A 27,626-nucleotide genomic window follows, 5' to 3' on the forward strand; every position below is an offset into this window, starting at 1 on the left:
GGCCCTACAGTTCTCGACCCTTCCTCGACCCGCACCGCAGCCTTGCTTTTCTTCAGTTGTGGTTCAGATCTCCTTTCACTGGGGCCTCTCGGTTCAATCCATCCAAACGGATTGGATTCCAGTCAAATAGCCTTTTCTCTGAGAGGTTTTAGCAGGCTATCTTTGGTCAACACAGAGTAACATCCCAAGTTAAAGCTCATTCTACTGCAGGTGGTCCTCCCTGGATCAGAGAAGCTGTAGCCGGGCAGAGTTGGATTTAGGTGTTGCTCACTGTCTGTCGGCAGCTCACGAGGTAATTTGATTAATGTGCGAGTCTAAAGTGAATCCTTGCAGGCGAATGGGCCTTAAATATCTATTTGCTCTCTCTGTTTCTCCCTCTTTGCTTTTGTTGACTTGCTTTCACACCAGGCCATTTGTTTCATCTTGTTTCTTCCACTGAAATCCATCATGTATTCAGAGTCACACACACACACACACACACACACACACACACACACACACACACACACACACACACACACACACACACACACACACACACACACACAGACACACACACAAACCGGACGGATGAGTGCTGTCTGAACTGCATGGTGCCATATTAGATTTAGGTGACAGTCACTCATGAACCAATTCAGCCAATAAACTTAATGACCTTCCCACTGCTGGGCCTGAATTTTCTCCATTGACTTGGAATCTTAATTTGATTGTGGAAATATATGTATGTTGCTCAATCTAATTTAGCTCAGTGATTTTGGAAACACTGAGCACTTTTGTGCTTAGGCAAGCAAACCTTTCAGGCCCCGTCCCGATCCCCGCCGACTACCTTCATGTGGGAAGCTAAATCCTGTTTTATAGGGAGCACATAAAGGCAGCATTCTTCCATCACAGCAGATGTATGTTGAAGGAGTTTGCAGGTCTCGGTCCAGGTCTTTCCTCCCTGAAATAAGAGCAGGAGTCCGGTATTTCTGGGGGCCCCCTTGTTGTTGAATAGCCAGAAGTGGTCATAGCTGGTCAAGAGAGCCCATGCTGGCTTATCGGCACTTATACAATTTCAAAAACGAAAGATAGAGGGAAGGGCAATTTGGAGGAATGCTTTGATGTGGGTCCCCCAATGAGTGTGGGTGGTCCGTGGGGCGTTGGTGGGATTTGAACATATATATATATATATATACATAGATATGCTCATTCTTCTCACTCTTTCACACACTGTTCTTGCTGCCTTCCACAGTGCTTTGGGCCAAGTGTGATTTCACCAGGGTGGTCAGAAGGGGTTTCTAGGGCAACCTCACAGAGGCCTTGTTCTAAAAATGGCCGCCATGGTTACTTTGAAAGCCAACCCTGGCCTCTTGAACATGCACAGAAAAGAGCCCTGAGCACCACTCGGGGAGGGGAGCTGGGTGGACTGGGTGAGGGGGAAACCAGGCTCTTTAATAGCTAGCACATGAGACATTGAAGGTTTCATACCCACCCAACCAGGAGTCATGGGAGGTGTGTACATGTGTGTGTGTGTATTCATGTGTATGTGTGTGTGTGTGTATCTAAACAGTAATATCCCTGTACTCAGCGCTTGGCTAAATTAAAAGGGCATTTTTGGCGCGGGGGGCAGTGTTTGGTGCCCAGACGATTGGACGGGGAAAGGCGAAACTCATTACCTACCCATCTGTCAGAGAGTGAGGGAGAAAGAGCTGTGGGAATGTGGATGGAGGGAGGGGACGGATGAAAAGGGCTTGGAAGGCAAGAGAGCGTCCATTAAAGCAGAGGGGGGAACACAACACAATTTTGCTTTTCAAACACGTGAGTCTTTTATCGCTATTTCATACTCCATGTGTTTTGAATTTTTGAAGGAAAAAAAAAAGTATCCACCTTAATTTTCCCAATGGGAAAGGAAAACATTTGCAAAAGAAAGTGCAGCTGCTTTTACAACCGACTGATAAGTGTGTGTTTGTGTGAGAGAGAGTGTGTGTTTGTATCAGAAGTTGATTTTTCTTTGAGCTCTCTCAGCCCCACATGTTTTTGATGTTCTCTCTTTCTCTCCCCTCTCTGGACCAGGGGCCACTCTTGAAACACAAGGCCGACTCACACACACAAAACATGTACACAGGCGCACATATGTCCACAAAATACATCAGCGAGTATTAAAAGCCTTTTCTCATGTGTATGTTGTTACGCACCTAAACAAGTTAGCTCTCCATTCTACGAGCAGCTGCACCATGTAAACCTTTTTGTCTCATTTAAGATTGTCTCCTTCTCTTTCTCTCTCAGTCTCCCACAGCTGTAGACATATAGGCTTTGATCACTGCAGATGCGAGTGGCTGCCATATTTGATCCACACCCCTGTTCTGTGGATATTGTTAACGAACATGTACTTCCTCTGCCAGCTGGCTTTCAGAATGGAAACTCATATCTCCATGGCACTGTTTTGCATTTCTGCACTGTTAGATATTTGCAGCCAATACTTGGTAGTTCTGCAGATCATGCTGAGCGGAAAAAGGGGGCATACAACGAGACACCGCTTCTTCGACTGTGATGCCTTTGGAAGTTTTCATGCAAATGAAGTCTTTTGATTGACAAACTACACTGGGCTTCAATCTAACTAATCTAGGGCCCTATTTAAATGGGTTTTCTGACTTGTGTCTTTTCATGAGCTGCTTTAGGGAGCATGTGAAGGTAAAAATATAGGTGTGTATTATTTTTATACTCATCCTCGGGGTATCTCCAACACTATAGGCAGAGGTTGTGACTCTATTTGCTACTTTCTCTGCTTTTCTTTACCTGCATTCTAACTGCCCCTCTTCAGCACAAAAGGAGGAAGGAAAGCTACTTTGACCTGACCTCTGTTTGGCTTGCTTCTATAACCCATTTCCATCTATATCCCATGAAATATTCAGCTTCTGCCCCTCCCTTCTTGGCTAATGTAGAGGCATAGAAAACACTTTGATATATGCGTTAATACATGCTTGATATCACAGCGAAGTGTGCCCCTTTGATAAACATATTAAAGATATGTATGTCTTTGCCGGGGACACATGAATTTCAGAGATCTCTCCTGAGCACATAAATACATTCATAAGCTACTCTCCTTGTCTCCTAACCACTCCCATTATTAATAAATGCATGATCTCATGCTGTGCCTCAGCGTGCGTGCACACACGTGTCTCTTTCATATGCTCATGAGTGTGTGTTTTAGGCCACTGCCGGGGACCCCACCTGGCTCATTCATATTCATCCTCGTATAATGACAAGCCACGCCCCCCGGATGGCGCAGTCAGGACAAGATCAAACATTATATTCAAACAAGAGGCTGTATGATTAATAGTGGAACAGTCATGGTCGCTGCTCACTTCCCCATTTCTCTCTCTCTCAATTCCTCTTGCTGTGGATGGCTGGTTTCCTGCATCTAGATTTCTGTCAGGCTCATTTACTCTCGCTCAGAGTCATAGCAGTGGACTGCAGCTGGTCCTGATCATATCTCATGATAAGAGAGCACAGGGCTTTTGGCAGGTGACTGTGGCCAACCTGAGTGTGTTCGTTCTTTTCCCGATTTGCTCAGTTATATAATTTTCTAAAGGGCGCATTCAGTGAGTTGAAATCGAGTGATCCAATTCTCCTTAATAGATGTTGGAGCAAAACTTCCAGCTGTTGCCTCTGTATGGAGACAAATGCCCTGTTATTACTGCTGTCTTATTTAGTGATCGGTTTAACCGTAGTCTGACTCACCTCTCTCCTACATGTTACATACAGAAAAGAACAACAACAACCTCCAGCTAGCAACCTACAACACTGAAAAATGATAGTTTTGCAGAGGATTAGGATCATGCATTAAGGCATCCCTACTAGCCTCCCTGTGTGCAAAGGTTCCACCGAAACAATTACTCCGGTCCTATTTTGAGGAGGCAGCATTGGTGTATACTTCGCTCAGCCCCACCCAGTGCGAATGCGATTGGTTTAAAGAAATACACACAATCCAGAATGTTTCACCCCCTTTAGTAGAATGATAATGAAGTACAGTCAGACTATTCTGTGCTGCAGAATGGTCTAGCTGTATGAGATTAGTTAAACTGCTTTTCTTTTCTTAACAGAGTTGCTCGAGGTGAAATTTAATAACAAAAATGCCGTATTGTTACTAACTTAGCAGAACAAAGGAGTTAAGTGTTGCTGCCATTAAGAAAAGCAGAAAAGAGTGAATAGAGCCCATCATAGAACTCAAGGTGAAGCCAGTCAAACTGCCCAAAACCCAGATACTTTGTGTAATCGTTCACATTTGAGAAGCTGGAGTGAGTGATATTTTGGTATTTTTGCTTGAGAATTTATTATTTCAATGTTCATTTTCTGGTATTCAACTAATAATTTCAGTTCTAAATACAGACAGAAGACCTTAAGTAGGAATGGATGCCACTACATATGATATAAAATGAATGAAATGGTAATTTTCTCTTTCCTCTCCCTCTTTTTCAGGTTTCCATCTGAGTGGCACAGTGACAGATCCCGCCACACCCTCGTCCCCGGAGCTCGTGTGCAGCGTCAGCGTCAGCTTCGACCGCTGCAAGATCACGGCGGTAACATGCACCTGCGGAAACAAAGACATCTTCTACTGCGCCCATGTAGTGGCGCTTTCGCTTTATAGAGTACGGAAGCCCGAGCAGGTCAAACTGCATCTGCCCATCTCAGAAACCTTGTTCCAGATGAGCAGAGACCAGCTGCAGAAGTTTGTCCAGTACCTGATATCAGTCCACCACACAGAGGTGCTGCCCACTGCTCAGAAGCTGGCCGACGAGATTCTGTCGCAGAACTCGGAGATCAACCAGGTTCACGGTGAGGAAATGTGTGTGTAAGGTCACATGAGCGTGCGGGTTTTAAGAGTGTCTTCCTGCCGCTACATGCACACGTATTGACTGTGTGATAAAGGTAAAGTGTGGCAGGATCAATGTTACTCATTAATGAGATACAGACTGTAAATGAGAGACTCTGTGTCTCCAATCAACACCATAGACCCGTTCTTTACCTCTGAGAGACAGAGATGAAGAGGTTTGCGGAGAGATAAGAAAGGTGCATATCTCTTGTTATCGATACTGTACTCGCTGCTTACCGCGAACAGATGAGAAGGTAAACAACACGGAAAGAGATACCGTTGAACACAGAAGCTATGAAAAAGCCTGCATGTGTTGTCAGAGGTGCTGTTTTGTAGCCCCAAAGTGGTGATAAAGGAGGCAAAAAGAGGTCATGCAGAGATGTCCAAAATACAGGCAGACAGGAAACAGACTCAGAGGAAGGAAACATATGAGGAAACTAAGAAAAGGGAAAGAAGAAAACAACAGCAGACACACAGATTTCTGAGAATGAAGAGAACTGTTGTAATTCGATAACTCAGCATGTGTATATGTATTCACCTTTATGCTTTACCAGAATTAGAATGAACAAATAACGGGGCATATGTTAATACATTTGGTCAGGTAAATGTTTGGAAGTCAGTATCATAAATGTAACTCTGTGATGACAAGTAATGGATTATTTGTTTAGTTTTGCTTTTAGTTGCTTTTCTATTTGAGAAACTGAGGATAGTATTAATGGAAGAGGGTAGACTGCGTGAAATTCTGCTACATTAATAATATTTATATTAAACTGCAGTGGCAGCCTATTAGTTTAGTGTCATGATCAAATGACTTAAAGGTTTTAGCACCTAATTTGTAAATGTAATGTTACATATTGCTGCACCCAACACGAGTAATGTACATGCAGGAGGTTGTTGCAGTTGAAGACAAATAAACGTCCTGAAAGGTGTTGAAAAGTAACGTTGTCAGGGTTTTTCCAGCCTCACATTTGGCCTTTAAAGGGGTGATTCTGCACGCCAGTAAAGGTAACTGAGTCTGTGTTACCTTATTTGACAGAAATCTGTGCATTTTCCTGTTTGTTTCTGATGCTTTGATAAACAAAAATGCATATGATGTTTAAGACATGAAACCCCAATTAACAAAATAGTTTTTTAAAATTCTTAATTCTTACCATTTTATATATTATTGGGGTTTTTCCTTTGGGATTGGCACACATAAAACCACTTTAGGGGATGGCAAAATTTCCTCCATGTAGGAAAAACTCTGATTTTCTACGATAAGTCTTTTCCATTACCTGGATTTTTAAGGGGTCTTTTTGTTCAGGTGAAATTTAGGTTTCAGCTAAGCTCAATAATGCTTCCCATCCATCCAATATTCTGGAATAAAATTTAAATAAAAGAACTGGTTGCTGTAACAAAATCCAGCATGTTATCTTGCAATTATATCATTCTAATTATTCTATACCAATAACACCACATTTTTAATCAGAGAACACAGTCACCCGAGGCTCAGATAACATATCTGTATGCATGCGTTTTGTAGGGGCCCCGGACCCCACGGCAGGAGCCAGCGTAGACGATGAGAACTGCTGGCACCTGGACGAGGAGCAGGTCCAGGAGCAAGTCAAGCTCTTCCTGTCCCAGGGAGGATACCATGGCTCGGGCAAGCAGCTCAACCTGCTCTTCAGCAAGGTCAGGCCCCAGGAACATTCATTCATGCACATACAGAACATAACAACACGCATACAGCACATAGCAGCCCTGTCGGTCATTGCCACAAGCGCGCTCTCTCCTTGTAGCTCTATAACCTCTCTCATTCTATTTATTTTTTACACACAAATGCAGCTTCATGGCGTCCTTTTAATAAATGTTTTCCCCCTCTGTGTCTAGTGCACTTGTATTATCTTTTATTCCCATAAGAAACGGGATTGGAAAGATAATGCACATGCGTTAAAGGGCATGCTGTCTCTTAGCTCCAGCTAATTGCGGGAGGGAAAGAAACTGTAAGATAAAGAGAGAAGAAAGAGGTATAGAACGAGGGAAAGCGTGCACTATATGCCACTCTGCTGCCATGATTAAATGATTACATGAGAGATGTGCGGCCCTCTCTGTTGCCTGGTATTACAGTGGGAGAGCTAGGCCGGCATTAATGCGTTGTGTGCTATGTAAAGACTGCAAGCCAAGGCCATTATCATCCAGCCTGCGTGGCTTTTAGAATATCTCTTGGCTTCATGCGCTTTGTTGCCTGTTATATTCTTTACAGCGCGCACACACACTCCCACGGACAGCCACATATACGTCTACAGACGCATACACACCCACACACCCACATTCACAGTCATGTAACACTTATAGCTACACAGAGCTGCCCTTCAAATCATAAAAACACCCTTACTCTATTTGCATTTGTGAATCTACCTGTAAGTGTGCCTGCATCTGTGGAATTTTCCTGGTGTGTGTGTGTTTATGAATAAATGTTGTCTCCTCTCATCTCCAGCGAGTCACAAAACACACTATTTGTGCTCACATGAATGCCACGGTGTTGGTGTGAAAGTTCAGCATCACTGTTTGCTGTTCTTGCTGCTTGTTTTTACAGAAAAATAGCCCCATTTTTCAAGTACTTTAAACTGGTGTTTACTTGGATTTTCTTTCCCTCGCACAGCCAAAGACTGGTAATGTTTCCTCCTCCAAGAAGATGCTGACCACCGTGGTTTTACAATAAACGAGTCCCTCTTGCGATTAGCACAGCTTCAGAAAATCTTCCAGTGAGAGAAAGCGAAGGAAAAAAATAAAAAACGCAGCTGCTGGGTGTGCAGCAGAACAGGAAGAAAAGAAATTGTTAAATTACTCTTTGCCTAAATTGCAAATGTTTTATTCCACATATTTTTCTGTTATTGATTTTTTTTTCTCAAATTGGATTTTTTTTTTTTTTTTTTTTAAATATCCAGAATAAAATGCTGACAAACTTCAACAGTAAATACTGGAAATATTTAACCTTACCCTACCACGTTTTATTTATCTGATTGGATTTGTCTTTGTGACCTCTAGTTTTGAAGAATATTCAAACGTTAAATGAAGCACCAAAATTATTTAGAGGACATAAAACTAGTTTGAATAGAGATTGATTTTCCAAGTCAAGATTTAAATTAAAAGCAAAGGAAAGATTTTAAAACAGCTTTAAAGAAACAACTGAGGACAGAGTGAGAGGAATTTTTACACAAGATTTCAACCTTACTAGTTCCAGTCATACTTTGCCGATTTTAATAGTCAGATACACGTTAAATTGATTTGACCGCGAAAGTTTCATGTTATGGAACGTTGACTGTATCATTTTCAGTAGACGAACTGGGATGATAAATATAACCAGGGCAAGCAGATATTGGTCTGTCTATTTAAAGTGTTTGGATGTGCTTTGTGAGGTGTAAGGAAGTGTTTATGCATGTAACCAGTATTTTTAAAGATATTCTGCAATTAAATTCTGTTCAACTCAGTTCAACACTCAGTTTGTGTATCTAGTATCATTTTATGCAGCATCTCACCACCTAGATCACAGATAAAATCATAAAATCTATGTAGCATTGGTAATAAATACATTTATAAATAACTGTGAAATATTAAAAATGCATATTAGCACTATATGTTACTGTTTTAATGTTATTTAGCACCAAAGCACAAAGTCAAATCAGAATCCATGCAATTTCAATTTCATAGATTGAAATTACGTATATGTTTTCATTCAATTTTCTCATTGTATGCATGCTTGTGTATCTGATGTCGTTCTACTTGTGTGTTAGCTGTGAGAGCCGTTTGGTGTTGGTGTCCTCATTGCTCTGCGTGCATCTGTTGGTATAAACTACATATGTGCGTGCCTGTCCCCCTGTCTCCCCCTCTAGGTGAGGGAGATGCTGAAGATGCGTGACTCCAACGGAGCGAGGATGTTAACACTGATCACAGAACAGTTCATGGCCGACCCTCGGCTGGCACTGTGGAGACAGCAGGGCACCACCATGACCGACAAGTACAGACAGCTCTGGGACGAGCTGGGTGAGGAGGAAAAACACACCACGCACGCACACACACACACACACACACACACACACACACAGAGAGAGAGAGACACACACACACACGTGTGCTGTCCTATATGTGCACACATTCACACACACAGATCCTCCTCACTATGCACACAGGCGAGCGCAGACAGATTTAGCAAGGCGGGTGATCGAACCCAGACATCGACACAAAGGCACACGCATATTTCTTTGTTTATTTGTCCTTTGTGTCCAAGAAAGCCCACACAGGCACACACTCGCAGACACACACTAACAGCACAGTCTCTCCCTCTCGCTGCGGCTGTAAGTTTGGCAGCTCACCGAGCGCGTCTTTGTGAATTACAAACCGTTTAATGCGGCACATCGCGCCTCATCAAAATCCCAAATATTATAACCTCTGCAGTGTTTTCAAACACTTCACATTATATATTTAGTTGATGTGACAGAGTGCTGCTCACCATGCACTTGTTTGGTTTGATACCGTGTGTAGTTCCTTTGACAGACGTACTGTACCTACAGCAGAACATTTCCTCACAAGCCACAAAAACCAACAGGCCTGTCACCAGGACAGCAGTCGTGTTGTCTCCTGTCTTTGTTGTTTGCCTCTAATATCTCGGCTGATGCTGCCGCTGCTGCTGCTGTTATTGATGATGATGTTCGTTTTCTCCCTTTGGTCTTGTTCTGCACTTTGTGAGGACAGCGCAGTGATCTCATCTGTTTCAATCCCACATATTTTTGGAAGTGTGTGTACGGTCTCTTTGAAGTCCACACTTCAAACCCTTCTTCCCAAGTCCTTATCACTCCCCCTGATGTGTGGTGAATGCTGCCTCTCGGCACCGCTCTCTCCCTCTCTCCCCCTCTCTCTCTCCCCCTCTCTCTCTCTCTCTCTCTTTTGTCTTTCTCCTCTTTGAGTCGCAGCTACTCCTCTCCTCTAGACACAAAGCCATGCCTCATTCACTTGTCCTCACCCATGTCTCCTCGTCCAAATCATCTCTGCTCCCATTTCATTTTCTTCTCCCCCCTTTTTTCTGCTCTCTTTCTGTTCTGCGCCTTTTGAATTTTTTTCTCTCTCTTCATATTCTGTCTCTGTCCTTGTCTCCGTCCTTTCTCCCAAACTCCCTCCGCCCGTGCACTCATACATCTGTACACACACACATAGACAGACACACACTGTGCATTGTACATATCTCCAGCAGTCTTGAGAGTAAAATCCCTGAATGCGCTTGTATCCCCAGAGACGAAGCCACTTTTCATATTCTGTTTGTTCCAATTTACTCCAAAATGATGTGTGTGCAGTCAGCGTTGCCTCTGGACTAGTTAAGTTCAGTGTTTTCACGGAGTTTTGTATTCCAGCGCAAGATGGCGGCAGCACAAAAAAAACACTGTGCTCTAAAAGAACAAGAAACAATGTTATGGTGTTTTATATCTTGGAAAACTGCCTCCAGCTTTCGATCTTGCATGATAACTGTATTTAAGATATTTTAAATCTCAAAAGACTCACTTTTCTGCATTGTATGACTCACCAGCATTGTCACAAATTGGGAAGTAGGGCATATAACTGAAATCGGTGTGTGTGTGTGTGCGTGTCCAGGTGCCCTGTGGATGTGCATCGTACTGAACCCTCACTGTAAACCAGAGCAGAAGTCATCGTGGCTGCGCCAGCTGCGCAGATGGAACAGCGTGGACGTCTGCCCCTGGGAGGATGGTAACCACGGCAACGAGCTGCCCAACCTCACCCACTCACTGCCTCAGGGTGCCCATGGCAACCAAGGTCAGAGATTGACAAGTTTTGTATGTCTGTCAATAACATACTTTGTAACAACGTATCTCACAGTTGTGAGAGTGAGAGGTGCTGCATGTAGTAATTGTAGACATCAGCAGCGAAGTCTCATCTATTGTGCAGAGAAGACTCTGCAAGTGCTTGTTTATGCTTTAATTAGAAGGATCAACAAGTCTGTTTTTTCCAATGCAGACCATTTACTCTCAAAGCTTATACTCAGATTACACCAAAATAGTGGCTCTGTTCCTTTAAAACCACCCGGGCAGATTTTCTGTGGTGTAGAAGCCAGTTCAGGCTGCCAATCTTCTAGGTGGTGGTTGTGTTTGTTTACAGTTATTATGCTAATGCTTAAAAAATAAGATAGAGATTGATATTAAAATATTAGGGCTTTTAAGACAAAAAAGCAACCAGACAACCTTGCATGTGGGCCCTGCTTGCTTGTTTCCCACCTCATGAAGATGATCTAGAATTAAAAATCCTCTCATTCCTCTTCTTCCTCCTCCTTCTTCTGCAGAGATGCGCCCCCACAGGACGGTGTTCACGCGAGCCATTGAGGCCTGTGACCTGCACTGGCAGGACCGACACCTCCAGCACATTATCGCCAGTGACCTCTATGCCAACTACTGTTACCATGACAACCAGGAGGGCTCCCTCTTCGACTCACGTGGTTGGCCCTTATGGCATGGTGAGTCTATGTGTATGTAGGTGTGAGCTAGCACATGTGTCAGAGCGGTTATTTATACACAATAAGTTGGACTGAGAATGCCTTGCAGCTGAAGGAAGAATGTTGGGGTTAAAACTCTTCCTCTTTACTCAGAACATGTGCCAACGGCCTGCGCCAGGGTGGATGCCCTGCGTTCCCACGGTTACCCCAGAGAAGCTCTCCGACTGGCCATCGCTGTAGTGAACACGTTACGAAGGCAGCAGCAGAGGCAACTGGAGCACTTTCGCCGGCACAAGAAAGGTGAGACCAGATTTTGTTATTCGAGTTGGTTTTTTAAAGTTTCAGTACCTTAATTGTCAAGCAAAACGTCATCACAAACAGCATCAGCCTGCATCTGTCTCATATGTAATACTGTTGAAAAGCTCAAGGAAAATAAAAGAGCAACATCAGATGTATATGTATTCATACTTTTTTATCTGAACACCCATGTGCCCTTTGTAAAAGCAGACTGAAGTCATGTAGATACAATGCAGGATTATGCAGACATGAAGCTTTTTAGGTTCTGAGTTTCATACCTAACATCTTAGTTCTAAATGCTTTTTTAATCTTTTGAAATTTTAAAGAACATTTTTACTTTTAGATCTGATGACCATTTGAACTTTGTTAATATTAAGGTTGAAGTAAGTTGAACAATGGATGCTTTTAGTGGAAATTCCCTTAGATTATGAATTAACCCTTCATGTTAGATCTCTTTATACTGCTTTTCATGCCCTTGTGCCATCCAGGGTGGAAGAAGGGAGGTGGGGTGGGATTTTGAGGACTGGAAGGGCAAAAAAGATCCGTTGTTGGGCAGTTAATTGGCAGAAACAGATAGTGGTATTTTGTATGTATGTATGTTGTTGTCAGAGCAATCTATGTTCATTATGCAGAGGCTGGTGATTTGTTTCACGTACAGAATGTTTGATCTACCCTCCGGAATTGATAAATTTAAAGAAACTTATCACATCTGTTTTTGGAAGCTGGAATAACTAATTGCCAATAGATAAGAGAAACAAGTGCTGCATGACTAACTGGGTCTGTATCTGCTTTGTCTTTGCTCAGAGTTGCTCCATAAAGGCCACACCTCCATAACCAACATGGAGGGCTGGGTGGGACACCCTCTGGATCCCATCGGTACCCTGTTCAGCACCCTGACAGAGTCGGGACGAGCGGGTGAGGAGGGTTCCAACACCTGCTTAGACCTCTCAGGTACTGCTGGCTTATAGTTACTGGCGTCTTGAATAAAAACAAATGCAAATTTGTACTTAAATGTAGCCATGAAACAAATTCTAAGCCGACACAAATCTGAAAAGCTCATACTGTGTCTTTAGCATATATTTTCTCAGTACCACATCCTTGCACTATGTGATTTGTATGTGATGTATATGACATTGTGGATGTTGTATAATAATACATATACATATACATAATACATATAATAATACATAATACTGTATACAGGAGCAGCATAACTGCCATATATAAAAAAGTATAGAATTATACAAAAGTAGCATAGCTCAGAAGGCATTTGCATATTTGTGCAGTTTAGTTTTTGACTTGCTGTGTACCATTCCCAGGGTTTTAATTTTTAGAATGGGATTAAAAAGTGCATGATTTACACTGCAATGTAGTCATTTAAATCAGTGTAGCCCCATAATAAGAATACAGATGAAAGACACGTAGTTGGAAAGCATAGTTTAAATGTAGCTTCACCGCCAGTCTCTTAGTCTTATCTCATCATGCCTCCTCATGTTTTTCAAATTCTCCTCTCCTACGCTCTGTGATTGCTCTGTCCCTCATTGCCTCCTCGGCTCACGGAAATAGCCCTCTCCTCTGAGGTAGAGCATTGAGCGGAGGAATGCTCCTGAGGCGCTGATCTTTTTTTGGGGGGGTGGTCATCGGATTTAAACCTGCATTTTGTGCCTGACTCAGGAGACGGAATCATCTGACGTCCAAAACCTCAGAGAATTACACAGACATTCATTACCACTTTATGCTACCTTACTTCTCGCCTCATATCTACCTCATGTCCTCTCTCTTCTTCATCTTCTTCACAGACTGCTCCAGCGTTGTAAGCCGAGCAGACCTCCAACGAATGCCCGTGCAGCGATTGCTGGGAGACGGTGAATCGTACGTGGCGCTGGCAGTGGAGACGGCTCTGATTGGCTTAGGCCAGCAGCGGGTGATGCCTGATGGGCTGTATGCTCAAGAGAAGGTGTGTCGCAATGAAGAGCAGCTACTGGCCAAGCTGCAGGAAGTGGAACTGGATGACTCCTTGGTCAAAATCTTCCGTAAACAGGCCGTCTTTCTGCTGGAGGGTGAGGAGGCTCCCAGATTTGTCCTTTTTTCTTTACATTCTTGGGCGGCTGTGGCTCAGGTGGTGTAGCAGGATGTCTATTATATACAAGGCTGAAGATTCAGTCCCAAGCTCCTCCTGTCCACATGTTTAAGCGTCCTTGGGCAAGACAGTGAGCATCAAGTCGCTCTCGAGGGTGAGGGGGGAGGCGGCTCCACAACCAGGACTGTGTGCGTGAATGAGGGACAAATTGTAAAGCTCTTTGAAAAGCATTCTATAATGCAATCTGTTTACCATATATTTCACTACATTTCCCAGCAGTCTCTACACATACAGACGCACACATATAGACACACCTCCTCCCTGTCTTTCATCCACCTCCCACACACCAGGAGCCTACACATTCTTGCTAAAACAGGAAAAACACATTTGACTCTGTCTCACTATTTATTATCCTTTCATTTTGTGGTGCAAATAGAGGCTGAGCTGCCCTGGGCCAGACCAAAATGAGCTCTTTACACAGTAACACCAGGGGTATTGTGTCAGCACACTTATGCGTGCACACACAACAGTGTGTACATTTACAGGACTTGGAGCTCGAGCAGAATGGGTTTTGGTTGTGGGAAAGAGAGCAGGAGGAGGGGGATGGTGGCACATCCTGGAGGGCCCAGCCCAGTCAAACACCGCTCCAGTCCCCACCCAAACCCCAGGCCAGCCTCGTCCCTGGCGCGACCACCCACCTCTGGCTCCGTCTCTAATAGAGCACCAGGCTCTGAGGCCTCTGCGGGCCCCTGGAGGCTGCAGCCGCGCCACTGTGTGATGTGGTCTGTGGCTTAGAAGCCTGTTGGGGTTTAAAATAACCCACCAGAGATGAGGGGAAGTGCAGGAAGAGGGGGAGGGAAGGAAGAGAGTGTGAGGCCGAGTCTGCACACACGACCATATGGTTTTTGACGTCACAGTGTGTTTTAATGCTGCGTGGCTCTGCTTCTTCCTGGCTGAAAGGAGCAGACCAGATAGGTCACACCTCAGTATGCAGGAGAAAAATCAGTATTCAACAATATAAAGATGTATTATTTACAGCGTGTAAGCCATAAAATGTATTGATTCAGTGAGATAGATCATTGGTTTATCAGTGTATTTCTGTCACCTCTTTGTTCTGTCACTGAACAGTCCTGTTTTCTGTGCGTATGTTTCCTTTTGTTGAGCAGCCGGTCCGTACTCTGGCCTTGGAGAGATTGTCCACAGAGAGAGTGTTCCCATGCACACCTTCGCCCGCTATCTCTTCACCTCCCTCCTACCTCACGACGCTGAACTGGCGTACAAAATTGCACTGAGAGCTATGCGGTAGGTGTCCTTACATTTATGTTTACTTGTGTGTGTGTGTCTATTGCTGTAATCATGTCACAACCTTTTTCATCAAATTATATTGATTTTAATTGGAAGAATTTAATACTGATCAGTGGAGTACAAAAATCCCTCCCTAAATTTGGGCTGTTGAAGCCTTTTTAAAAACTGCTTACCACCTAAAACTGGGAGACTGAAGTGGCTAATCTGAACATTACAAAAGAATATGTAGTGATCTCTCCTTTTTAATGCAGACTGTTGTGGGTTCCCCTAAAGCTTTAAAGCCGTAATGGCTGAATCCCGATTATTTAAAGCGGATTTTAAAGGACAAATATACAAACATATAGAGTGTTCTAGCTGTATGCGTGCTTGTGTTTAGTTGGGGGTACCGTTCTGTTTGTGGTTCTCTGTGTTGTCCATGTGATCTCTCTATATTAAGCTCCTGTGTGTATTCATCTGTGGACAATGTGTACATGTGTATGTGTGTTAATCAGTCTGCACTGCTGTGTTTTGATGTTGTGACTAGTGGGAGTTGGATCAGTGAATATTAATTACATTAATGAGAGTGTAATTAGTGTGGCTGTAATGAGGAGGAATCGCATTTACACACACACACACACACACACACACACACACACACACACGCACATATGTACACACACACACGCGTGCATACACATGCCGAGCCAACAGGGAGAGGGCAGCGTGGGGAAGATGTTTGTTGTGTTTCCACAAAGCCGGGCTTCTCGGAGTCCGTCGCTGCGAAACTGGCAAACGATTAGTGAATGAATGAAAAGTGAGTTTGTTTGTTTCTTCTTCTTGTTCCATTATGTGTCACAGTCGGACAAACGGAGAACAAAAAGACAACAAACACGTGGTTTACACCTTCCTGCAGCTAACCACTTAGGAGGCGTCAGGAACTGAAATCACACGCTTACAAAACCGAAACGAGATGGTTTGGATGTCTCAGTGTGGCCTCAAGGTTGCGCACTGAGCCACTCTGTGTCCCCTCCTTGGCCCTAAAACCCACGTCCCAAACCTGTTTTCCCTGAGTCAGCCACTCCCTTCCCTCCCTTGCTACTTCCCTTCACCTTTTTTTTTCTTCTTCTTTTGTTTCCTCCATCCTCGCTCCTTCGGTGTGAAACCAGCGATTTAGAATAATATGGCCACTTATGGGTGCTCCTGGGAGCCAGGGGTGTCTACTCAGCAGATAATGAATGTGTGTAATGTAGCGTAGTGTAATGTGATAGCATATACCTCCCCGCTCCCACGGGACGGCGGACAGTTAAATATAGAGGAGGAGGTAAAGTAACCAGGGCTATTTTAATGGACCTATTATAACACTATCATTGATACAAGGAGAGAGAGGAAGCTTCTCTCTCTCTCTCTCTCTCTCTCTCTCTCTCTCTCTCTCTCTCTCTCTCTCTCTGTCTTTTCACACACACACACACACACGCACACACCCACACACACACTTTTTCTCTCTCCGCTTGTTTTGTCGATTTGTCCTCTCTGTCACAGTTGGTCTCAAAACAGCTTTTTTTGTAAATGAGACGACTGCCTGCATACACAAATGCATATCCACAAGAGTATTTTAAAGTGTGTGTGTGTGTGTGTTTATGTGCCTTGGATGAGGTTAATTAAAGTGTGTGAGCGCAGCATATGCCGCGCGATTGGCTTGGTGTGAGCGGCCAACACAAAAACAGAGGAGCTGCCTACTGGTTCACAGGCTGCCCAGAATCTGACTGCAGCCACAGAAGAAGAAGAAGAAGAAGAAGAAGAAGAAGAAGAAGAAGGAGAAGCTCGTCGCCACTCCAGAGACTGCGCTTATCTCCACTCTTTGGAAGCCAAAGAGACAAATCCCAGCCGCCTGTTATCGTATGAGATTTCCATATGAGATAGAGTCTTCCAATGCTAATGACTTTGGATCTGTGCTGTAATCCACAACCTTTTGATCCTCTGCATAATCCATAATCTTTGAATATACGCTGCTGCATATCATGACTGCAGTGTGAGGATAAGCCAAGACGGTGTTTTACTAATGACACTCACAGGTAGCTGATGTTTTTTTTTTCTTAAACTTGGTAGTTTAGATAGAGACTGGCAGATTTTCAGTATTTTCATCACTGCACCATTTGATTATTCACATATTCACATGGAAAAACTGTATTTCTATCCTTGATTATTTATTTCCATTGCAAATACAATCATGCATTTAAGTAAAAATACATAAATGGTGGCACCAGACAGTGCTTAAAGTATCGAAAATCCTTATAATGTCCCTTGTGAGTGATTTCTAATATATATTCTTGGATAGTTATTACAAATGCAGAATATCTAAATGGCACTATTCTGCTTTTAGTCTAAATGTGCATGGTAGTTCACATGCTTTGTGTTAACATCCAAAATCTGAAAAGTTATTAATATTAACTGTAGCTGTTAAAGAAAATGTAGTGGATTAGAACATGCAATTTTCCCTCTAAAATACAGCAGAAACATACAATGGATTTACTATTTAGTGATATAGAGTGAGAATAAGTAGGTCCCTAGTTACTTTTGTTTACTGTATAGAGTCGTTTTCAAACAGCCGCATCACCACCACACATGCCCAGGAGGAGAAATGATAAAAGTCTAAATCATTCTAAATATAATGCCATCGAGAAGATGATTATCGGGAAGCTGATGATTTGAGATTTTCACCAAACTGTGATGACATTTTGATGAGATACGTGTTGTGCAGAAAACAAATGCCTCACTCAAACCAATTGTCAGTTCAAGCATCCTGGGCCCCTGAAAGCTAAAAATCTGGGGTCATGCATGACTTGATGCCTGCTGTCAGGCACCCTGAAGATCTCATCCTGACAAAGTTTGTGTATAGACGAGAGGCCTTCCACCGGATGTGTCGCTTGGCTGATAGATGTGTGCTTGATAAATTATGAAAGTGAAGGGTGTTTACAGTCGGAGGGGGAAAGGAGCACGAGGTAAAGAGGTCAGTAGTCATGGTGATGCAGACCAGAAACCCAAAGGGCCTCAGGATTTAGGTAAAAACTTGGCTGGACTGCATTTTATCAACGTCTTCTTCTTGCTGCTTCTATGCAAACTTGCTGCACTGAACATTTAGTTCTTCCTATATGTGCATGTGTCAGGATGTGAACGCATCAGGATGAAGTTCAGTTATTATTCCATCAATAATAAATATTCAAGTACCCATCTGTGTCTCCTCACTGCATGAGGTTTATCTTCTGTAGTCCTTCGCAGACTCCCTCCTCACGTTGCTGTTACATATTTCTATTAGTATTGCTATGTCCCTCTCAGATGTGACAGGGTGCTGCAGTGCCACTGGAGCCATTTGACACCAGAGCCACACACACACACACACACACACACACACACACACACACACACACACACACACACACACACACACACACACACACACACACACACACACACACACACACACACACACACACACACACACAAAACACACACACACACACACACACACACACACACACACACACCTCTACTGACTCACACTGGGATTGATTGCCTCTTACAGCTCACTCTGTTAGTGTTTTATGTATCATTGATAATACACATTTATATCCAGCTATGGCAGCGCTGTAAAGAAATATGAGTTTAATTTGGTGTTTTAAGTACACTTGACATTCAGTTGAGAGTTTGTATAGTGTTATAGCGTCGAGAAGATGATCGTGTTTATAGCCAGCGTGCACCACTTTGCAGTAGTTACAGGGGGGCTTGGAAAGAAACACTGCTGTCTGGGAATAAACTGTACTTGTGCTTGGGTTGAACGCTTCAGAGCATAATTTTTTCTGTGCCTCTCATGGAACAATAGCCCAGCGCTGATTTTACTCCCAACATTTTAAAGGAGGCTGTTTTTCAGCAGGCCCGGCCTCTCAAGCTCCCATCCAATGGAGGCCTCTGGCTCTCTGGTGAAAACCAAACAAAGACAGGAATGTTGATGAGGCGTCCATCTTTACCCAGGGCCCTCTCTTTTTTTTCTTCTTTTTTTTTTGCTTTGCGACACCCCAGGAATCTTCCAGAAGGCCCCAGTGTGGTGGAAGCTTTTAGCAGCTCTTTAGATGTGTGTGGAATGAACCCGGCTGTTGCTAGCGCTTCCAAACATCTCCATTTTACACCAAGTGTCACTGTTCACACTTGTGCGCATCTCGACTGGATTTTTGTCACCTTCTCTCTCCGAGAGACGAGCCCTGCTTGTGTGCCCTCTTGGGCAAAAACCGAGCAAAGACGAGGCTGTTTTTTTTTTTTTTTTGTGCATGCCTTCACTCATGTGGCAACAGTATCACGTGCACTTTGCTCTGAAATTGAAACTGGCATTTAGCATTACATTGCTTTTACCAGGCTGCTTTGATGTGTTTTCAAAAGGGCAGGTGTGTGTGTCTGTCTGAGCGTATGTGTCTGCGTGTGTGTGTGTGCACGCTCTCTGGGTCTTTTCATTGATGTGTGTTGGTATTTGTTTGATGTGTGTCCAGCCTTACAGGGCTGGAAGGTGAATTCCTTAATTTCCCCATGGACTCAATTAGCTTTGTGATTGGCTGAGAGAAGGCCAGGTTGTGCTGTCTTCTGAAGGAAAGAAGACCTTTGAAACTGAGGTGGGAGCGGAGGGAAGAGAAGTGAAGCAGAATAGTAGATGAGCCGGCCACAGTGGTAATCGCGTTGTGCTCGTGGTGCTTGTGAAGACTTGGCCCTGTCAGTATTATTATAATGAGAGACAGAAACTAGTGAAGCTCCTCCATCCACTAGCAGGTGTTGCACGGCTCTGACTTCATTATGACCAATTAGAGTGAAGAAAATACTAATTATACCTTGGTTTCTAGGTGATTAAATACTAGGTTGAAAGTAAATTGCAGGGATAGGCTAACTGTAATCCCCCCGTGATGACTGAAGATGTTTTCATTTTGAAGTCACTTTTGGTAATGAAGACTTTTTCTGTCTGTCTGCCTGTTACAGTACGAATAAAGAAGTGATTTCACTGTGATGTTGATGATTTGTGAGACCTTTGGTGTCTCTCTGCCACTTACTGATAACATCTCTCATTTCTTTTCTACGCTTCGTTTCTTGTCGTAACATCATTCTTTTTTTATCCACTGGTTAATGTTCATTTTAAATATCTAATCGTGGTGAAGTAGCCTAAAAACAGTAAATTTAAGTGGAGTAAAATGTGGGGTTTTTTTGCAGATTATTGCTTGGTTCTCACTTTCTGTGTTGTTTCTCCATCAGGTTGCCGGTGTTGGAGTCGACGGCATCGTCCGGTGACCTCTCGCGACCTCACCACATCGTGTCCGTAGTCCCCAACCGCTACCCTCGCTGGTTCACCCTGAGCCACATAGAGTCTCAGCAGTGTGAGCTGGCCTCCACCATGCTTACTGCTGCCAAAGGTGCAGATATGCTTTCAAACATGCAGAATAACAAGCATACTTACATATAGAAGAGAGAAAATGTCCGTCATATTAACTTACTCATTAGCTCCACACGCACATCTATACAAGTGTACCAGTAATCCCTGTCCCAATCTAAACTATTTCTGTGCTCACATTCTTTCTAGGTGACAGTCGCAGGCTGGAGACAGTTCTGGAGTCCATCCAGAAAAACATTCACTCCTCCTCTCACATCTTCAAACTGGCACAGGACGCATTCAAGATCGCCACACTCATGGACAGCCTGCCTGACATCACACTTCTCAAAGTCTCTCTGGAGCTGGGGCTGCAGGTATGCACACACACCCTGCGTTATGTGTCAGAGTGCTGTGTATTTATCTGCACTTTTTTCTAAAAGGCTGTGAGGTTGATGTGTGTGTATATGAGGCCTCAACATAACAGTGAATGTCAGCATGTTAGTCTCATAACAAACCAAGGAGAACCATCTGAAACCCAGGTCCCACTGTCTGCAATATAAAGTCATGCACCTCTGTGGAAATAGCATCAAAATGATCTTTTAAACAGCATGACAGTTATAATGAGATAAATCAGAAAAAAGGATTAAATGAAATGATTTTAAAAATTATTTGTTTGTTAATTAAAATTGTTCCTACTATTTTTAAGAAATGGAATCAACATGTACAACATTTTTCCAAAGAGCCACATTTGTTTTCAATACTAGAAAATAAAGATGCCTCTACATACTATGGATATTCTACAGCTTGCTTACATTTTTTTCCCATACTTCTCATGTCTGTGAGTTAGGATTAGGGTTTAGTCTGTCTGCTGTATAAGTCCAGCCTGCAGTTCAACCTGAAAGATTATTTGCACAGCGCAGAATTAATTTAGTACAAATTAGTTTTTGGCAAATTTTAAGATGAGGAATGGTAATTAAAGTGATTTTGACCATTTCTTATGAATTTAGCTTAAGATTTGGTTAATTTTTCCAAAGGAACTGTACAGTCTTCAATCGCCATAACGCAGTTCACTTTTCACAGTGTCACTGTATCGCAGATTTTTAAATTGTCTGTATCTAATTTTGTATTGTGGATTTTTCTCTATATTGCAGGATTTTGAGGGATATAGGTATTTTTAGATATTAATTATTTTAATTATTTTTGCAGTAAAATAAGCATTTTCCAGCCTAAAAAATTGAAAGCGATATAAAAATATATAAAAAATGATAATCAAAAGATGCTTACCATCGTAGAAAATTAGAAAAGTACATAGGTTTAAGAATGTATAAGGTGTGTAGCACATAGGAAGTGTTTATAAGAATGTGGGAAAGGTTTATCAGAGTGTGGAGAGGGTTTATAAAGCCTTTGTGTTTTAATGGCGCTGATAAATGGTGTATTTATGATGATTTTTAAAAGATAACATGCCATTTAACCCCACCAGTGGGTTTTGGGGTTTAAAGTGTTAAAAATGCCTGGTAATACAATCAGCATGTGTGACTTTAACATTTAACTCAACCAACTCCCTGTGAGACCACTGTTTCGCTATGTAAGCTGTAATACTCCCTGATATGTATTCTATTAATTAGTGTCTTTCTGTAGCAGGATCGTTCTCCTATAGGAAAAAAATCCAGCTAATGAGGATAAAATCCACTGAATGCAATCATAATGGATCTGTTATGTTGAAATCTTTTGGCTCCGTGGAAGCGTTTTACCCCGATGTTCATGAAACTGAATTTTTTAAAAGGTTGTGGTAGCGTTATTATCCTGGAATACGGGAGCATCATGAGGGAACAGTATTTGCACTATAGGGTGCTGTCGTTCCTGCAAAATGGCTCCATATTGCACAGCTATTACACAACCATGCAGAGCAATCACTGGACCTTACGACTCCCATCAGACGTCTACCATATTATTACAGATGCAACTCTGTGGGTCCTTTAGCTTTCTGAGTATCTAAACATGTCTAGATGGTTGAAGGCTTGAAGATGAGTCGAATGACAATCTTACTTTTTATTTGTTCTGTGCACCTCAGGCTGGAGTTGATGCTTTTTGAATAGAAACGTCCTTATATTTGTGTATTTTGTGGTCTTGAACTGGTAATGTAAGTATATATTGATTGTTCTGAATTTTTGAGACTGTTTTAGGTGAATTCCAAATGTATTTCACTTGCATTGTGGAGCTTTATTTTGTACATGTTTGCTCTCCAACTCATCTGACTTTCCCCCCCTCTTCCTTCGATGTCCATCCTCCTCAGGTGATGAGAATAACTCTGTCCACATTAAACTGGAGGAGGAGAGAGATGGTGCGCTGGTTAGTCACGTGTGCCACTGAAGTTGGTGAGTCACCCCGGCTGCATGCTTTGGTTTGTTTAATTGTTTCAGGGCTTGCTTGATTCTGCGTATTTTTGCTCATCTCCGTTCCTTCCGTCCTGTCCTTGTGTCCGCCAGGTGTGTACGCACTGGACAGCATCATGCAGAGCTGGTTCACGCTCTTCACCCCTACAGAAGCCACCAGTATCGTGGCCACCACTGTCATGTCCAACAGCACTATCGTCCGCCTCCACCTGGACTGCCACCAGCAGGAGAACCTGGCGTCGTCCGCTCGCACCCTGGCGCTGCAGTGTGCCATGAAGGACCCCCAGAACTGCGCCCTCTCTGCTCTTACACTCTGTGAAAAGGACCACATTGCCTTCGAGACAGCCTACCAGATTGTACTGGACGCGGCGGCGACTGGAATGAGCTACACGCAGCTGTTCACTATTGCACGCTACATGGAGCACCGCGGTTACCCGATGAGAGCGTACAAGCTGGCGACGTTAGCCATGGCTCACCTGAACCTCAGTTACAACCAGGACACGCACCCGGCCATCAATGACGTACTGTGGGCCTGCGCGCTCAGCCACTCGCTGGGGAAGAACGAGCTGGCCGCCGTCATCCCCCTGGTGGTCAAGAGCGTCAAGTGCGCCACCGTGCTCTCTGACATTTTGCGGCGGTGCACGCTGACCACGCCGGGCATGGTGTCGGCGCTGCACAGCCGCAGGAACTCTGGGAAGCTGATGTCGCTGGACAAGGCGCCGCTCAGGCAGCTGCTGGACGCAACCATCGGGGCCTACATCAACACCACACACTCACGGCTCACGCACATCAGCCCGCGCCACTACAGCGAGTTCATCGAATTCCTGGGCAAAGCCCGGGAGACTTTCATGATGGCTCACGACGGACACATTCAGTTCACCCAGTTCATAGACAACCTGAAACAGATCTACAAGGGCAAAAAGAAACTAATGATGCTAGTGAGGGAACGGTTCGGCTGAGGGTGAGGCTGGGGGTTCGCCAGAAGCTCCCCTCCCTCCCTGCTCTAGTACTTTTCTATTAACTTGAGTCTGCCTTTTGAACTTCTTTTGGACTTATAAAAATAGACAAGTAAAAAGAGGGATGTGACTTGTAGAATGAAGCAAAAAGAGAAAGGAAAAGATGACAAAAAAATCAACAGAGCCACCTGCGGTATTATTGTTCTTGCTGTTGTTATTGTTATAAACATTATTACTATTATTATTATTATTATTATTATTATTATTATTATTATTATTATTATTATTATTATTATTATTATTATTAATAATAATATTATTACTACTATGTGTACAGAAGTGTTTTTATTTTTCAGAAGAGAGGAAATTTGTCACATTGTGAATGTTGTGTGTATTTCTCTACATGTGTGCGAGATGAAAATGAAAAGTGAAATGGCTTTTTCTAAAAAGATTTTTTTGGTTCCACTTTTTTATTTTTATGATTTCGAGCATCTTTTTACCCTTTTCCAATGTATATTGAGTTACATGTTGTCAAGTGGCTGAAGCCCCTCTACAATAGTGCTCATGTAAAAACGGAAAAAAGACGACGATAAAGAAAAAAGGAAAAAAAAACAAGCAAAAAAAAAAACAATGTCTCGGCATCCTCAAAGAGAAACTAAGGCTTTAAACCACACAGAGCACCTCCCTCTGTCCAGACCCTCACTGGTGGGCAACTGGGCAACACTGCACAGCTTAGCTCGGCTCGGCTCGGCTCGGCACAGATTGGTTCAGCACTGACATAAAGCCGCCATCAGCATTTCTCCAGACATAGCAGTAGCAGAAGCAGCAGCAGCAGCAGCAGAAGCAGCACTTGAGCAGCCATTAGTTTTCTCTGGGTTCCAGGCATTAGCTTCATCACACCACAACAATGCTCTTAGCTAACTCGTGTTGTTACGTTATGGTTGCAGTCTCACCCATCTCCAAAAACGAGCACCTGTTCTCCACAGAACACAGCATGCAGTGATGACACAAAGAGTATTATTGTTACATTAGTGTAAAGTAGTACAACTTTGGGCTTTTAAAAGCGCAGATTAGACTTAAATAACTGATATAGTTGCATTTTTCTAGTTGAAACAGAAACCCAGAGGCAGATGACTACCTCATGATGCGGTATTAAACCTGCTCCCAGTTATTTTGTTTCTTTTTGCTATCATGATATTTATCATCTACGATAGCTGACAGTGTTAATTTTAAAAAAGGGGTGGGGGGGATTCACTAGTGAGACCAAGGTTATGAGGATACTTGGAGTCAGATTCCTGCTAAGTGTTTCTGTGCTCGGCTCTGCTGTACGTCACTGCCCAGGCATCGGTACTTCTTACATCCCCCACCTAATAATCCCAAAAATTGGCTCCAACGCACTCAGAAGATGCATCAGTACGTCGGTCCCCTCTCATCTCGACAGCCACCATCGTATGGTATTTTCAAACTAGGCCAGTGTCACTTCCCTCTGTGCATGTGAATCATAGAAATTAGACTTTCTACTGTTATAGTTCATTGTGTGGAACCTTCAGTAATTGTCAACCAGAATGTTCTCAGGGATTTTCTCTACACAGGAAAAAAAAAAAAAAAAAGGTGGAGCAAATGAACGACTGACTTACAAGGAAAATGACAAAAACACGACACAACATGAGCGAGCATTTATTGTACTCTGTATATATGCCATAGTATATGTCTGAATATGGAGGATCTGAAAGTATATGTTAACTAATTTATACAGAGTATTCTATGTAATGTGAAATACTTGAAGCCGCTGTAGTTTGCTCTCTCTCGCTCTCCATCTCTTTCTCTCTTTTGTCTTCTTTATTTCTCTCTCTCTTTTGTTCAAACAGAACATATCAGAAGGACTAGACTGACCTTGTTGACTGCTTTTTTTGGAATCGTAAGGCCACATGTGCTCACACTCGAGATGCTGGATCTCATCAGAAATGCAGGTTGAGTCAGATTGGTGGTGGCAGAGAAAAAACATTGTTGTTCATTCCTGCTGACTAAAGCATAGAAAAGGGGGAGGGAGGTAGACTTACTCCAGGCCATTGATCGATAAATGTTTGAAAACACAATACAGGATTTCTTAAAGTACTTACTTATGCATGTAAGCTGTTGTACTAGCCTAGTTTTCCACAGAATCCTATCGGGGGGGAGGGACAGTATAATGTGCTTTATATGGGAGCTAATTGGAGATGAATCTGTTTTTTTTTTTTTTGAGCCTTACATGCATTTAAAGACACCTCATGGCTGAAGTCTGCCTCATTGTGCAGTAATATAACCATTGCTGGAGTAGTTTAACAGTCATGAAACGCCACAAGACTTACATTTGCTAATTATGCACAGACTTCAGTATAATCATTTAGTCTCTCCAGTTCTTTCATTCACTGCACAATTTCCAGTGTCTCCTCTGCAATGTTCAGCTGTCCTCTCATTACTTGCCTTTTTACCTTTTCTTGTTTATTTCTCTTTTTCTTTTCATTTTCCATGTATCTTTTTCTCTCTTGTGTTGATTAAAGATAAAAGCAGCCTTTTTCTCTTGCCTTGTCTTAACGCTTTAAAGTAACCAAACAGAAGATCTATCTAACAACCAAACGCGTTCTAAGAGGTGAGAGACAACCAACCTTGGTCCCAGCTTTAGTGTCCTTAATTAGTAAGTGAATGGCTGTGTAACTCATGCTTTAACAAAGCAATTCCTCACGTGTGTTTGGTGGAAAAAAATACGTTGTCCAGTGTCTCTTGTTCTCTTCAGAAACAATTTCCTCTGAGTCTTTCTAGCTCTTTTTTTTGTTTGTTTGTTTTATTTTTTTTGTTTGTTTGTTTGTGTAGGAATCTTCTGCTCTCCCATTTTATTTATTACAATGACCCATGTATACATGCTTATGAAATTAAGATTTGATACACCGATATCAATTTATTTATGTAACTAAATCACTGTTTTATAATCTTGTTAATGAGTCAATAATTGATTTTTTTGTTTTTGTTTTTTGTTTTAATAAAAGTTAGTTTTTTGAAATGTATATTTATTTCCTCTCAAAGCAGTTTTTTCTACACTGAAGTGGGAAAAAAACCAGGAAACTTTCTTTTTTTGTTTTTTTTTGTTGGTTTTTTTTTCTCCTTTTGCAGCTGCGCTTTTGTCTCAGAAAGTCTGTCATGGATCATTATGGGACGCGGTCTGTGAGCGTTGGTTGGCGTATCAGCGAGAGCCGATCAGTCAGGATGGTTCAGATCTCCATCAAACAGCGGTGTCAGAAAAAGGCAGAGAGGGATCACTCTCGCTGGCAGCAACTTTCACGCTGTCGTCCCGGGCGAGCTGACGAGGAATATGAAATGTATCAATTGATATTCCCATGGTCTTCGTAGCTTCTGTCAGGCAGCCAGGCTCAGCCAACCACAATAACCTGTTTACATGTATCCAACATTGACAGTGGTGCCACAGGATGACTAAATCAGTGTATGTAGTTTGTCAAGTGTGTGCTTGTGTAGGCCTGCATGTGTGTGTGTGTGTGTGTGCTCCTTCTTGTTTGCATGCCTCTGTGTGTGTGCGCGTGTGTCTGCATGTGTTTCAACGCGAGTGTGTGCGTGCATGTGTGTGTTAAAGCCTTTAGGGAGTGAATGGGAACAGGTGGTAGCTCCAGACTACAGGAGCTCCTGACAGCAGTAAGGTCCCCAGACTCCCAGCCCCTCATTAAACATTGACACAAAAACACTGCAACTGTCTGTGTGTGAACAGTAATGAAGCGCAGACGGCTACACCGGTATACACACTGCAACTTAGCACAGCACGAGTTCTCAGTCCTCATCTGTGTGTGTGTGTGTGTGTGTGTGTGTGTGTGTGTGTGTGTGTGTGTGTGTGTGTGTGTGTGTGTG

General features: G+C 43.0%; 1 protein-coding gene across 1 annotated transcript in view; it reads left to right on the plus strand.

Annotated features, from left to right (window-relative positions):
- The window catches only part of LOC111588638 (zinc finger SWIM domain-containing protein 6), a 46,781-nt gene extending 20,005 nt beyond the window's left edge, over positions 1 to 26,776 (plus strand). The window contains exons 2-14 of the mRNA XM_023299111.3: positions 4,459 to 4,815; positions 6,375 to 6,523; positions 8,725 to 8,875; positions 10,475 to 10,654; positions 11,178 to 11,348; positions 11,481 to 11,627; positions 12,429 to 12,575; positions 13,424 to 13,684; positions 14,871 to 15,006; positions 20,272 to 20,429; positions 20,597 to 20,760; positions 22,680 to 22,761; positions 22,873 to 26,776. Of these exons, the coding sequence (XP_023154879.1) occupies positions 4,459 to 4,815; positions 6,375 to 6,523; positions 8,725 to 8,875; positions 10,475 to 10,654; positions 11,178 to 11,348; positions 11,481 to 11,627; positions 12,429 to 12,575; positions 13,424 to 13,684; positions 14,871 to 15,006; positions 20,272 to 20,429; positions 20,597 to 20,760; positions 22,680 to 22,761; positions 22,873 to 23,738 (2,969 nt within the window). The 3' untranslated portion in view covers positions 23,739 to 26,776. The remainder of the gene's footprint in view (positions 1 to 4,458; positions 4,816 to 6,374; positions 6,524 to 8,724; positions 8,876 to 10,474; positions 10,655 to 11,177; positions 11,349 to 11,480; positions 11,628 to 12,428; positions 12,576 to 13,423; positions 13,685 to 14,870; positions 15,007 to 20,271; positions 20,430 to 20,596; positions 20,761 to 22,679; positions 22,762 to 22,872) is intronic.
- Positions 26,777 to 27,626: the final 850 nt, after the last annotated feature.

This window comes from Amphiprion ocellaris, chromosome 6 (assembly GCF_022539595.1).
Source record: "Amphiprion ocellaris isolate individual 3 ecotype Okinawa chromosome 6, ASM2253959v1, whole genome shotgun sequence".
In the NCBI taxonomy this organism is placed as follows: Eukaryota; Metazoa; Chordata; class Actinopteri; family Pomacentridae; genus Amphiprion; species Amphiprion ocellaris.